This window comes from Podarcis liolepis, assembly GCF_965112155.1.
Source record: "Podarcis liolepis genome assembly, chromosome: 2".
Lineage (NCBI taxonomy): Eukaryota > Metazoa > Chordata > Lepidosauria > Squamata > Lacertidae > Podarcis > Podarcis liolepis.
The window spans coordinates 86,867,061-86,881,885 of record NC_139555.1 but is presented as its reverse complement, the minus strand read 5'-3'; the positions used below and the strand labels follow the sequence as shown (position 1 = coordinate 86,881,885).

The window sequence follows — 14,825 nt, the reverse complement described above, 5'->3', positions numbered from 1 at the left end:
GTGCACCACCACTTTATGAGCTCAGCAGTGTCATGAGGAAAGCAAAATTAAGAGGTGCAGACAAGGGAGGAATGAGTAACTCTTGGCTCCAGTTTGAGATGAATGCAGAGGTCACCAAGCCAGCCTATATCCTTGATGGTGCTATTGTAATTTCAGAATACTTACATTCATTTTTGAGGGTTTTAAAAATTTGCTCTGAAGGTTGGATTTGATGTAATAAAAACAAAAACAAAAAACCCTTAAGGCTGTGAGTCACACATAATGATTCACGGAAGAATAACCGTATTCTAAAGGGGAAGGGGAAGGAATTAGAAATTGAGGGTTATTTGATTTCTCTATTACTGCCTGTAATTGAACTACAGGTGTTGTCTTTTTAACGTGCACATGCCTCCATGTTTAGGCTGCTTTTGTTGTCACCAAAGTGTTTGCTGTTGGGTCTACACACCCCTTTCCAATCAAGTCTGGAAGATTAGCAGGCTAATTTCCAGAGTTACTTTTCTCATCTAATCAATTTTTTTTGATCCCATATGCCATGGTCCAAGATGTTAAAGCTACTAATCACTACTAATGCAACTTACACTGTATCTTTTCCTCCTATGCATCTTTCTTTCATATTGCACAGCTTTGTAACAACACTTTGTTCCTCAGTCTCTCTCTCTCCCCCCCCCCCCCATTCTGTTCCTTTCAGCATTTCTGGTACAGTGGTACCTCAGGTTAAGAACTTAGTTAGTTCTGGAAGTCTGTTCTTAACCTGAAACTGTTCTTAACCTGAGGTACCACTTTAGCTAATGGGGCCTCCCGCTGCCACCGCACAATTTCTGTTCTCATCCTGAAACAAAGTTCTTAAACTGAGGTACTATTTCTGAAGCTTCTGTAACCTGAAGTGTCTGTAACCCGAGGTACCACAGTACTCATGTAAATGCATAGCTTAGTAGTTGGAACCCATAGTAATCAATCCATATCTAATGATGCTTGGCAAGTTTTGGATTGCCTGTCCTTGCAGAAGAATGGTAGGTAGAGTCATTGCACCATCTGCTCTCTCAAAGTCCTGAAGATTAGGGTTGTTTATTACTAGTTCAGGGAAGTATCTTCAGCAGCAGAACATCATACATCACATTTTTTTTTTCCTGATATGGAACTCTTCAGAAGCTACTGGCCTAGATGACTCAGGGAGGCTTTTGCTGCACTCTTGGCGAGCATCCTTTAATAGGCTGAGGAGAAGAGTGAGGGTTTGTTCCATTGGAGAGGAGTGAAAGAGGAGGAAGATCTATGATCAGGGGCTGGGGAGAATCGAGGGAGAAGGGTGGGTTACAGGAAGGGAAATTTGGTGGGGAGGTAAGTAGGTAGGTGGTAGATTGAGGGGAGGAATGTAGGCAATTTGGGAGGAGATAGATAAATTTGCATGGAGAAGGTAGCTGCTGAGGAAAGGAAGGAATGGAGTAGCTGCAAAGAGCAAGAGATAAGCAAAAGACTGGAAGGGTAGAAAATACCCTTCTTCCTTTGCTGCTGCTCCAGCCTCCTGCAATTCCTTGCAGGCAGGTTCTTACTTGTTAATCTATAATTCAAGCTCTCCTTTGTTCAAACTTATCTTTTCATCTAACAGCACCTTCTTTGGGTCACATTCCTCCAAGGGCCATTTTCTAGCTCCTTATATACAACTGCTGTTAGCAATGAACTGCTTCTTTTTCTTCTTCTTCTTCTTCACCTCATTCCTTTTCCAAGGCCCACTGAGCCTCTGTGGTAATTTCCAGCTGATTTTGCAGACCTTCACTGGTCTTTGTCATTAGGTTTATCAGCTGGTATTAAATACCAATGTGTGGCTCTATTCTCACTTGAACTGTCTCCTGCCATGGCCCACCATGTTGTCTCTCCTGTTCCCACACCCTGGAATGAAGGCATATGGACACACATGTCATTAATGGAGAACCTCTGCCCCTTTAGAAGTTGGACTACAACAGTCAGGGATAGTCAGGGAGAGTAATATATACAATCAGACCTTTGGTTCATTGAACCCAGGGCTTTCTGCTCTGACTGACCGGCAAAAGATCCAGGAACAAAAAGTTGAGGTAATGGTTGCTCCTTAGAGCAAGTGAAGGAACCTGCCACCCTTAATGACTTTGTCTAAACGATCTCGTCACAAAATGTTCTGGGAAGGAGGAGTAAGTGATTCATTGGCATTATCCAATAAGTTCCCATGACAGAAACATAACATTATTCCATGATGAAGAGCTCTAAACGACTACTAATCTTGCATATACCTATGCCAACAAGCAAGTGGTCACTACTTTTTTGGGCGGGGAGAACAGAATCATTTAGTCCTTTGGCAAGCAATTTCAAAGATTTCATTGCCTGGAGATCTCTCTTAGCTAGTGTTGCATCACCATGCTGCCAAGTACAATGTGTGGAAATTGTGCATCCGTGTTTGTGACTCAAGAAGACTGTGGTTGGTATAGTGGTGGATTAACGTCCTCTCCTCTCCCTTTCTCTCAGCACTGGCCTGTGTTCAAGACTATCACAGAAATATTTATCCTGATTCCAGCCCTTGTCGGATTGAAGGGCAACCTTGAAATGACCTTGGCATCTAGACTTTCTACTGCTGTAAGTGTCAACTTTGGTGTTGTTTTACTTTTTAATATGCAGAGATGTCTTCATGACTTTTATTTCACAAGGACAGTTTGGAGGTGTAATCAAAGAAGTCTCCTTAGCTGCCCATCCATGAAAATCAATTGCCCATGGTGTTGCTACAGGGTATCCCAGGGACCTGAGCTCCACAGCTTTAACGCTCCAGATCTTTGGATCCCCCTGCCTGTTACTCTCCTTTTTAATTTTTTAAACTTTGCTTACAGGGTACTTCTAACTGGCTGATTAAATCTGATTAAAAGGAAGGATGGATTTGCTGCAGCTAACACCAACATGCTGTGTGGCTCTTATACCAGAAACAATTAAAAGAAGCCACCTTATACTTATTCATTGCATTCGTCCATTTAGCTCAGCATTGTCTACACGAGGGGTAGGGAACCTTTTTTTCAGCCTGAGGTCCACATTTTTGTGGCCAGTCTTTTGGAGGCAGATGGTCAACGGTGGATATGGCTAACAGAAAATTGGCCTCCCCACCCCCGCACATGCACATAGACACACATATCACCACAGAACAAAGCAGGGGCATGGATATTGTCAGGAGAAAAAGATGCTGTAGTCTCCCTGCCCCACCTCCTTGCTCAGCAGTGGCAAAGCGTGGGCTGCACCTTTGAGAAAGTGCTGCTTTGAGGTACTTCAGCAGTGTTGAGGCAGCAGCCCATAGTGAAGAGAAAGTGCTGCTTTGAGGTACTTCAGCAGTGTTGAGGCAGCAGCCCATAGTCAGTGGCAACCTGTTGTTCCACGCACACACAAACCAACTATTAAATATTGTTGTTGTTGTTTAGTCATTTAGTCGTTTAGTCGTGTCCGACTCTTCGTGACCCCATGGACCAGAGCACGCCAGGCACTCCTGTCTTCCACTGCCTCTCGCAGTTTGGTCAGACTCATGTTTGTAGCTTCGAGAACACTGTCCAACCATCTCATCCTCTGTCGTCCCCTTCTCCTTGTGCCCTCAATCTTTCCCAACATCAGGGTCTTTTCCAGGAAGTCTTCTCTTCTCATGAGGCGGCCAAAGTATTGGAGCCTCAGCTTCAGGATCTGTCCTTCCAGTGAGCACTCAGGGCTGATTTCCTTCAGAATGGATAGGTTTGATCTTCATGGGACTCTCAAGAGTCTCCTTTTGCTGAGGAACAAACCACTAGGTGCTAATGGCAAACCATCCCACAATCTAATACAGTGGAACCTCGGTTTTTGAACGTAATCCGTTCTGGAAGTCTGTTCGACTTCCGAAAAATTCAAAAACCAAAAACCAAAGGGTTGTCGGCAAAGTGAATGGTGAAAATGGAAAAAAGGGCCACAGAAGCCATTCGACTTCTGAGGCGCATTCAAAAACGGAAACATTCACTTCCGGGTTTTCGGCGTTCGGCTTCTGAAACGTTCAGCAGCCAAGACATTTGAATACCAAGGTTCCACTGTAATACATTCCAATCTGCCTTCTAGATAGTTTCAGTTTTAACTAAGCATATTGTTGCAGCTGTATTTCACACCCAGGGTTTTGGTTTGCAGAGTGGGCTGAGGAATTAACTCCTAGGAACCAGCGATCATTGTTTGTGTGAGAGCCCAGGCTGGAATAGAAAAATGCCCACATTAAAATATTAGGTACCATAGGAAGCCAGGTTTGATATCATTGTAGACCTGGTCATTCCTGATCCTAGGCATATTTTTTATTATTGATTGAATGAAAAATATAATGTATATATACATTTGCCAGTACATGAACAAGCACTTAGTTACGTGTTAAGTTTTATTTACTTATTTAGTCATGACTGGCATACACATACTTACATTTTGACAGGATTTTATTATTGTGGGAGTTTCTGTTGCTGCGAGATGGAGTTACATAGGTTGCCTGTAAAGATAAATTCATCGGAGGATATGGACTACATAAGTCTTCGGTCTTGCCTAGGAGAGTTCTTTCCCAACTTTCCAACTTTTGTAAATTCTTTCTCTCTGCCTCTCTTTTTTCTCTTTCTCTCATTCAAAACACACATGGTTTTTAAAGTTTTTAATCCCTGGACAGAACAGATTTTAAAAAAAAGCTTTTTCCTTCTTTCATGCCTTGGTCACCAGTGTGGAATCTGCACAACCTGCAGCTGTACCTACACACTGGGTGAACCCAGTCTGAGCCACCGTCCTTGACAATCTGGTGCCACATTGTATGCTCAGATCATGTTTGCACGGCTAACGGGAAGAAAAGAAAACCCATGCCCTGCAGGGGCCGATGTGGAATGCCCTGATACATATGGAAAGGGCGGAAACAGAAATGACTGCAACCACAGTGCTCCCAAAGTCTGGGTGTAGCCTCCTACACCCAGACTTTGTGTGAACCCAGGCTGGTATTCTCTCCCACCTTGTCAGCCAGCAAGTAACATTTAAGTTTTCCCTCTTCTGCCTTCCAGGCTAATACTGGAAGAATGGATGATACTCAGGCACAGTGGAAAATGGCTACTTGCAATTTGGCTCTGATTCAGGTAGGTAGATCTAAACTTTTGCTTGAGACCTCTTTATAGTATTAGTCAAACTACACACCCTGCGGACATTCTCACGGGTGCGTGGAGTGGTGTGAGCAGCAAGGCAAGGCTTAGGGTATCTGCTTTCAAAACTGTGCTTTACAATCGGTGGAGGAGGCCTCGTTTTTCTGTACAAAGTCTTGTTGGCTGCACGCTTTTAAAGCCTAGCAATTGCAATCAGAGACTACCTAAGGCTTGAGCCTCACATCCACAGCAGCTTTTCTTCATTTATGAGCTCGCAGTGTGTCCTATGTTTCATAAAGGTCAGGTTTATAAACTTCCAGGTTTAGTGTACTGAATAGCTCATGTGGAATCTTTTTGTGTACATGTGCATACCTTGGAACTTGTCTACATGGATGTCTACATATAGTCTGGGATTTTTCCCAATGTCACCATCTTTACAGGAATGTGATCCTGCATACCTGTGCCCCTTAAGGAATTAATTGGCATTCCTATGCCGTATGCTGTGATCACTCAACGTTTATCTGCGAGTTGAGGTAGAACCTCAGATTTTCTTTTTTTCAAAAGTAAATGCCTGTTCAGTTGAATATATGTTCTGAAATATATGAAAAGTATGAAAGCCAGCTATTCAGACTAGAGATATTAATAGTTTTCTAAATATTGATTAGATTATTAATTGTATCACATTATCTCTTCATATCTTCCTGGGCCTGGTTATAAACCCATATTAAGATTCCAGTCCTGAACATAATATATGAAAATAATGTCCTATTGAATTCTGGAAGCTTACTTTACACAACATGCTTTGACTTAAATTCCTACTATTTTCATTGCTTAAGGAAATGCCCTGAAGGTGATTGTTTAAATTCGTTTTTTCAGCCTGGTGTCCCATCAGCTGTGCCAGGTTGATTAAGGCTGGTTTAAGGATACCTTGTTCAGTACATCTTCATTTAGATACCCTAATAATAGCAATTGAACTGAGCTATTATTTGGTCACTACATTGGTCAGCTTAAAGAAGTTAATTTTCTCTACTGCCTTTTAAAGATACAAGATAATGGATTACAGTGGTATCTCGGGTTAAGTACTTAATTCATTCCGGAGGTCCATTCTTAACCTGAAACTGTTCTTAACCTGAAGTACCACTTTAGCTAATGGGGCCTCCTGCTGCCACAGCAGCGAGATTTCTGTTCTCATCCTGAAGCAAAGTTCTTAACCCAAGGTACTATTTCTGGGTTAGCAGAGTCTGTAACCTGAAGCGTATGTAACCCGAAGTACCACTGTACATTTTATTGGGCCAATGTCTGTTGGTAAAGGAGTTATAAAATATTAAGTTACACAATGCTGCTTACCAGGGTTGAAATGTAACTGTGTAACTCACATGTTTTCATACTTCTTTATCAACAGAAACATCTGCTAATGGTCCTAATGAATTGGCCATATCCTCATTACATATTTAAACTCTCTTCTCAGGTTGTAGTACTGTGAAGTAAGAATAGGAATATCTAACAGGGAATTCTCAGCACCTCACAAAACAACAATTCCCAGAATTCTTTGGGAGTGGGACCCATGGCAGTTAATATGATATGAAATTGATATGTTTGTAGTGCAGAGATGCCCTGTCTGTTGAGTGCATGTAGAAATATTGGGTAGAATGTTTGTTTTCATCCACGAGGGGGCAGCAGTAAGCTTTTGTGAACAACCTAAAGATGCCTGAATTTTAATACAGTACAGTATGACACTCTGAGCGCCACATTACACATTCCTGTCTTGGAGATTTCAGACCTGCATCTTCCCTCACAAGTGTGTCCGAAACCCTGCAAAAGGGAAAACATTTGTGAGCACATGCAAACGGAAAGATAGCTGGCAGGGAAAAGGTTTTGTGAGCACGTGCACACACACACTGCCGCTTCATTGCTCAATGCCTCGCTACCTCGAAACGGCTTCTCCTTTTTGAAAAAAAGGAAATTTTGAGTCTTTCTGGTGCTTTTGTGTGTGACATGCCATTTGTTCCTGTGCTACCTTAAACCAGACGTCTGCGGGAATGCTTGCACGTTGATACCAGACGAATAATTCCTGAGACTCTCTGTCCTCCATTCTTGTTGCTCCACAGTTGCAGGCCACGGTGGTGGGGCTCCTGGCTGCAGTGGCAGCAGTCCTTCTTGGTGCCTTGGGCAAAGGCTACTTGGAGCTGAACCAAGCAGCCATCCTGTGTGCCAGCAGTTTGACGACAGCGTTCATAGCCGCCCTCTCACTTGGTGAGTCTCTGTAAACTGCTCAACTTTAGAGTAGGATCCAGTTGTCTCTGGAAGCCTCTCTCTGTACCTTGCCATAAACAGTCTCAGGTCCACTTTCTCTCTTAGGATGACTCCAGTGCTTAGGTATGCTTCCCAGTAGTTTTGTCATGACTGCTTATTCGCCTTGAGCCAGAGCTGTTAGAAAATTGATTGCTGCTTTTAGGAACCCAAGCACCCTCAGCTTTCTGGCCCTTCACCCAAACCTAATATCCCACCTTCTGCCTTTCATGGGATCCAGTTGTCCGCTTAGAGCAGGGGTCAACAAGGCTTACCGGGCGTGGGCCGGATCACTCCTGCGGAGCTCCTCCATGGGTCGGACCAGCACAGCACAACGCCAGAAATCACGTCTGCGCATGTTTGTGGTGCTGGAAATCGCTTCTGCGCATGCCCAGATGCCAAAAATTGCGCCTGTGCAGAAGCAAATTTTGGCATCTGGGCATGCAACATAAGTGATTTCTGATGCCGTGGACATGTGCAGGCGCGATTTCCGGCATCTGCACATGCGCAGAATCAATTTCTGGAGCCACAAAAGAGAGTCCCTGTGCTGTGCTGCACCGGTTTAGCGCAGCGCTCGGGGACTCACTGAGTGGGTGGTTCGGTTCGGGGGCGGCTCACGGGCTGGTTAAATGGCCTCCGTGGGCCGCAGGTTGGGGACCCTTGACTTAAACTCTTGAAATCTAGATGAGCAGTCTTAGGTACTAAGTGCATTCCTCTCTCATTTCTGATCTCCTAACTTCAGCCGTCGTAATATGATGGCATTCTCTGTGCTGTGGGGATTTTATGTCACTCCAGAAAGACTGTTTCATGGTGCTTTTTGCCAAATGGAGCATTGCTGCTGCTAAGAGGAGAAGCTTGCAAGTTTTCCATAAGAGAGCAGCACAAGACCTTTAAAAAAGAAGGGAGTAGATGGCGGCATCAGAAATGTTGGCACCCTAAAACACAAAGAAATGAGGGCAACATCTTAGGATGATGGACTGCTCCTTCCTGTTTGAACAAGGCAAGATGGTTTAGGACAGTGTTTCCCAACCTTTTTTGGGCAAAGGCACACTTGTTTCATGAAAAAAATATTGAGGCACACCACCATTACAGCCCCGTGACGTCAGCGCGCAGCATCACGATGGGAGGGACATGAATTGCTAGCAAATTACATAATCACCTCCTTGAGGGCTGGCTCATCTTCTCCGAAGGCAGAACCCCATTAATTAACAGCACAGACTCACACCATAGCCAAGACGAGGGGGGAAAACCTCAGTCATGCACAGTCATGCACATGTGGGGGCTAAATGAGGACGAAGACTGGGCAGAGAGCAGGGTTCAAATCACCCCACCTGGCCAGGACAATCCCTGGGTGCTCCCTTGGGCCACTCGCCTGACCCACCTCGCAGGGCTGTTGTTGCGAGGATAACACGGGGAGAACCACGCGCGCCCCCGGGAGCTCCTTGGAGGAGAAAGCGGGCGATGAATGCAATGCACGAAATATATGAGAAATATATGAGAGGCGACCAGGTTTTGCAGGTGAGGGGCCCCCGCCAGCCTCCGCTTCCAACACCCGGCGCAACGACGCCGAAGTTTCCCCCCGGGCTCGGCTCGGGGAGCAGCGCTGCTCCCCCCCCGGCTCCCCTTCGCCCTCCCGGCTCTCTCTGCCGCCCACTGCGGACCCCCCTCACCTGCCAAGTCCGGAGCGCCGGTGGAAGTTGCATGCATGCATGCAGGGCGCCGCGTTGCCATTGCATTGCACTGCACTCCATGCAACGCCTGCACGCATGCATTGCCTTGCACGCCCGCCAAGGGGTCTCCCCACGGTCCGATGCGTTCCCTCCGGTGCGGATGCAGCATTGCAAAAATAACACACACCCCCGACGCAGCCCTACCTGGGGGGCAGCCTCCGCCTCCGCCGCTCCGCCTCCGCGGGGATCCCCGGGCTCCATCCTGCCGCCCGATCTCCGCGGGGGCGCAGGCAGGCTGCGCGGGGTCTGCGCGGAAGAGCCCCTGCCCTCCATGGCCGGGAGAAGAGCGCTTCAAACAAAACGCCCGGCCCGCCAGGCCACGCTGGGAAACGTAGTTCGCGCACCCCGCGCGGGCGCGGAGCCCAAGGGCGAGGGGACTACGGATCCCGGCAGCCCCCGCACCGGGGACAGAGGGGGAGAGGCCGGGTGCAGGGATGGAGGGACGGGTGGGCGAGCGAGTGAGTGAGTGGCAGCCGCCAAGCCTTGGCCGAGAGCCAGGAAGGGCCTCCCCGGAGGAGGAGGAGGAGGGAGGCGCAGAGCGGGAGGGAGGGAGGGAACCCCAGGGGTCATCTAGTGACGGCGCCGCAATCGAAAATTTGACTTTAAAAAAAAAAATCTTTCGAATTTTTTAATTTTTCCCACGGCACACCAGGCAACATCTCGCGGCACACTAGTGTGCCGCGGAACAGTGGTTGGGAAACACTGGTTTAGGATGCCAGATTGCTACTCCGTTGTTTTCCTCAGTGATCTGAGTGGGTATGAAAGAGAAATATGATACTATTGACACATTCCATGGAGGAATTTATTTTGGCTCTGATAGCTAAGTGTATCTGCCATGCATTCAGGCGCCTTATTCCTCTGAACATCACTCACTAGGGATAAGGAACAGTGGATGGCCCCCTGCCTTAGGAACTCAGGAAGCTGCCTTGTATCGAGTGATATCATTGGTCCATCTTAACTCAGTATTGTCTACATTGAATGGCTGCAGCTCTCCACGGTTTCAAGCAGGACGTTTCTCCATCTGTACCTGGAGATTTGGACTTTGGACCTTCTGCCGGCAAAGCAGACTCTCTGCTACTGAGCCATTGCCCTTCCCTGCCTTCGTTAGGTCTGAAAGCATTGCCAATAGGAAATGCCCAGTCCATTGTGGCTTGCCAGGGCTTTCAAGCCTTTACGAAGGTCCAATCATTCTTGCAGTTCTCAGTGATCTTAACGTTAGGACGCTCTTGTTTGGAAAGCTTTCAGGCACAGTGAAAGGGAGTCCATTTGGACTGCATATGGAATGGATATCTATGTTATACCTGGCCTCAGCTGATGTATTCCCCCCCCCACCTTGTACAGAAGCCCTTTTCTCCCTAGCTTATCTCCTCACCCCAACTTACTCCTGTAGTTAATGTAACTCCTTTGGCTTGTTGATTATGGTTTGGAAAATGTACATTAATACAGTGGTACCTCAGGTTACATACGCTTCAGGTTACAGGCGCTTCAGGTTACAGACTCCGCTAACCCAGAAATAGTACCCCGGGTTAAGAACTTTGCTTCAGGATGAGAACAGAAATCGTGCTCCAGCAGTGTGGCAGCAACAGGAGGCCTCATTAGCTAAAGTGGTGCTTCAGGTTAAGAACAGTTTCAGGTTAAGAACGGACCTCTGGAACGAATTAAGTACAGTGGTGCCTCGCAAGACGAAAAGAATCCATTCTGTGATTCTCTTCGTCTAGCGGTTTTTTCGTCTTGCGAAGCAAGCCCATTGACGGATTAGCGGATTAGCGCTATTAGCGGCTTTTAGCGGCTTATCGGCTTATCAGATCAGCTGATAAGCGGCTTAGCAGCTTAGAAAAGGGGGGGGGCCCGCAGGAACTCGCAAGACATTTTCGTCTTGCGAAGCAAGCCCATAGGAGATTCGTTTTGCGAAGCACCTCCAAAACGGAAAACTCTTTCGTCTAGTGAGTTTTCCGTCTTGCGAGGCATTCGTCCTGCGGGGCACCACTGTACTTAACCTGAGGTACCACTGTAGAGGTTGGGAGGGACTAACTCCCCACCCTCCCCAAAAAAGAGAGACACAGGCCCTGCTGGCTTCTTTATCAGTTGCCAAAATAGCCTCCTTTGCTACTCTCTTTTCATCTTCTCCCTTCAGCAGCTCTTGCTTCTCTTTCAGATCCAGGCCTTTCCATGCCATCCTGGGCACAAGCCCTGGGCGAATTTCAGGGCTACTGCTCTCTCTATTGGCTTTAGGAGACCTTGGCAGACAGGGAGTCTCCCTCACCTTGAACTGAACTTTCTCCAAACCACTTGTTTTTTTTCTTCTTTTTCAGGTCTGGTGATGATTGGCGTGATCCTTGGTGCAAGAAAGATGGGGATAAACCCAGACAACATTGCTACGCCCTTGGCAGCAAGCCTCGGAGACCTGATAACGCTTTCCCTGCTAGCTGCCATCAGCAGCACCCTCTACAAATACATAGGTACGTTAGCAAAAGAAGCCTGGGAGCTCTGAAACCGCAGAATGGCCTCTCCCTAGACAGCTGCCCACGTTGGAAGGAAAGCAGATTCCCAGGCTGACTAGGGTCTGCAGGGCTGGACAGCTTTGTTCTTCCTGTTGAGAGAGAACCTTCAGACTCTCTGAATCTCCTAGTTCATTTAAAGTGGCACAGTGGGATCCATTTTGGTAACCAACAAGGGAAAATCGGAATTTGTGTAACAGACCCATCAAAACTCCTGCACTTGAAGCACCCTGTAAATTACCCAGTGCATTCGCTTGCTCTTAGTAAGCTGACCAGATAGAAATAGAAGATCCTGTGCCTTATTAGTGGTGTGAAAAATGAAATTTATAATTGTCTCTGAAAGCAGAGTTGCTTAGGCTCAGACACTCCCTACCTCCAGTTATAAAATCAATCAGAGAAGCCCCCACCCCTTTGCTGCTGTTGCTGCTGCTGCTGCTGCTGCTGCTGCTGCACACGCTTCCTGCCCTGTATCACCTGGGATGATGCTAAGGGCTGTGAAAATCCCATGCTCCACCCCCCAGAGAAAGGTGTGTTCCCTTTTTGGGTGACATCCTTTGTGATTTAAGACAACTTTTGTGATTAAAGGCTTTGATAACTGCTTGTAGCCTCAGGCTTTAACAGAATCTTGTTTTGAGAGAGGGAGAAAAAATATAAAGCACATTTCCAGAATGCTTCAACTGCTCCATTACCTGCAAAATGTGTTGCGACTGGCCCAGCTTTGCACCAGTTATGAAGAGCAGATGGAGAGAGCCCTCTAAGAACGATCATTAGCATATCAAAAGGCCTGGCACAATCCCCATTGCTTGAAGGTGTTTCTGAAGCTTCCTTCCTTCTGCTTCTGAGTCATTCTTGTTTTGTCAGAGAAGCAGCATTCTCTCTCCCTCTTTCCTGACGTTTGCTGCACTTCTAAAGGTCACCCCAAGGTTGACTTATTCAGAAGACAGACAGAAATAAAACAACAGGAGCTGATATAAGCTAAAGCATGGGTAGGCAAACTAAGGCCCGGGGGCCGGATCTGGCCCAATCTCTTTCTAAATCCGGCCTGCGGAGGGTCCGGGAATCAGCGTGTTTTTACATGAGTAGAATGTGTCTTTTTACAGTGGTACCTCGGGTTAAGTACTTAATTCGTTCTGGAGGCCCGTTCTTAAAATGAAACTGTTCTTAACCTGAAGCACCACTTTAGCTAATGGGGCCTCCCGCTGCCGCCGCGCCACCAGAGCACGATTTCTGTTCTCATCCTGAAGCAAAGTTCTTAACCCGAGGTACTATTTCTGGGTTAGCAGAGTCTGTAACCTGAACCGTCTGTAACCTAAAGCATATGTAACCCGAGGTACCACTGTATTTAAAATGCATCTCTGGGTTATTTGTGGGGCATAGGAATTCGTTCATTCCCCCCCCCCCCAAATATATATATATAGAGAGAGAGAGAGAGAGTGTGTCTGCCCCCCCCCCACAAGGTCTGAGGGGCAGTGGACCAGCCCCCTGCTGAAAAAGTTTGCTGACCCCTGAGCTAAAGGGACAGGGGTGGGTGGGGATGAACAGGGCAGTAACTGCTCTAGTTCCGAGTAGCTGGCATTCTAGTCCATTATCCCCTTTTTTGACAAGACAGTCTGGTAGCTTCACAAACAGTCCTGGGTGCTTCATAGAGAAGTATATAAAAGCTAGATCCAGCCTGCCTGGCACAAAAGAAACCCACCTCACAGCTAGAGATGCACAGCTGGATTATACCACAATCAGTATTTTAGGTAAAAGGAAAAACCCACATAAAGAGGATAACCATCAAAATAATTCAGCAGCTCTGTGCCGTGCATTTGTTAGACTTCAAGGTTCCATGGGGTTTTTTGTTGCCTTTGCTCACGATGAGCCTCGTGGTCCCTTTCCAACGCTACAATTCTGCGAGTCAACAGACCAAGACAGCTGCTCCTTTTGAAACAACATGAACGATAGCAGCATACGGTATTAGGTCTGTGTTGGCTATAAATTCTAGAGTTCTTCAGGCCAGGTCTGGAACTTTTTACACATGGTCTAACTCTTTGAAGCCTCGTCTAAACCTATTGCGAGGTCTCGGTAATTGTCAAAGGGGTGGAAGCCAGTTTTCATTACTTCATTCAGCACTTGAACTGAAATTCCTATTCCGGAGCTCTTTTTCTCAAATCGCAGCTGATCAAAATTTGGTAACAAAAGTTGACTTGTGTCGAACTGTCCTTATAAGTGTCAGAAATGCTTGGTTGTCAGGTATTCTCCCTTGATTAAGTCTGAGCTGCATCCTTCCCTTGACTGAACTCAGAAATGCTCAGGTTTTTTCACTGGTTCAGTTAGAAGCTCTGGGGTCTGTTTTCTTTTTTTCAATAGTGTTGCTTAGTGAGCAGTGAGCAGTGACTGTTATGCAATGGAAAAGGGGCTCTAGTTCCGTTCTGGTCAGCCTGTTTACTGTTAACACACATAGTGTTCTTCATTTATTTTTACCTTTACCTTTTCTTTTACCTTTACCTTTCTTCACTTATTGCTTAGTTTACTGCTCTCCTGCACCTTGCTTAAAAGCCCTTTAAAAAAAAAATCAGCTGTGTGCTTTTTCCTTTTATGAAAGCTCCTTGGCTTCTTTTAGGAGGTATCCTGTTTCCTCTGTACGGATTAACCAGCTTCTTTTAAATGCCGAGTCCTGCAGTATGACAAAATCACATCTTGGAGATGTGGTAATGAGCTTGTTCTATTACCCCACAAGAGCAGTCAGTTAGGGTTTCTTAATTTTCTACCTTTGGGTAATTCTGCTTCCTCCAACTCCATCTTGCCAACGTGATGAAGGGGCTTCTGTCTGAAGATTAGTAGCAAATCCAGTTTGTATACTCTGGTGTGATGCTTACATGGAAAACACACTGACCCTGAAGTTAGTCGTGCTGAATTAAATTCCACTTAAAGCATCAGATCCTAAGGATCACCTTCTCCCATGTGAACCTGGGCACTTGGAAGAGAAGATAACTAATGGTGGCTCCTTATGTCCTTATCCAGCTCTGTTGCTTTGTTGCTGCTGGTCCTGTAATTGTGTTACTTCATTTAGGCTTCTATATATGCTTTGGTTTTATATTGATATAAAACCCACTTGGCACATCCTTTTGGATGGAAAGTTGAGATAATAGATTAATTACAAAGAAGGTCTGCTCATGCAACAAAGCGTGCACCTTCCTCCTCGCATGCTCCCT

General features: G+C 46.2%; 1 protein-coding gene across 8 annotated transcripts in view; it reads left to right on the top strand.

The window, feature by feature from the left end:
* SLC41A3 (solute carrier family 41 member 3) overlaps nt 1-14,825 on the top strand; it is a 40,165-nt gene that overhangs the window by 14,727 nt on the left and 10,613 nt on the right. For all 8 annotated transcript variants that reach the window (XM_083490979.1, XM_083490980.1, XM_083490984.1 and 5 more), the window contains 4 exons: nt 2,491-2,598; nt 5,037-5,108; nt 7,220-7,364; nt 11,443-11,589. In XM_083490979.1, coding sequence (XP_083347105.1) covers nt 2,491-2,598; nt 5,037-5,108; nt 7,220-7,364; nt 11,443-11,589 — 472 coding nt within the window. The remainder of the gene's footprint in view (nt 1-2,490; nt 2,599-5,036; nt 5,109-7,219; nt 7,365-11,442; nt 11,590-14,825) is intronic.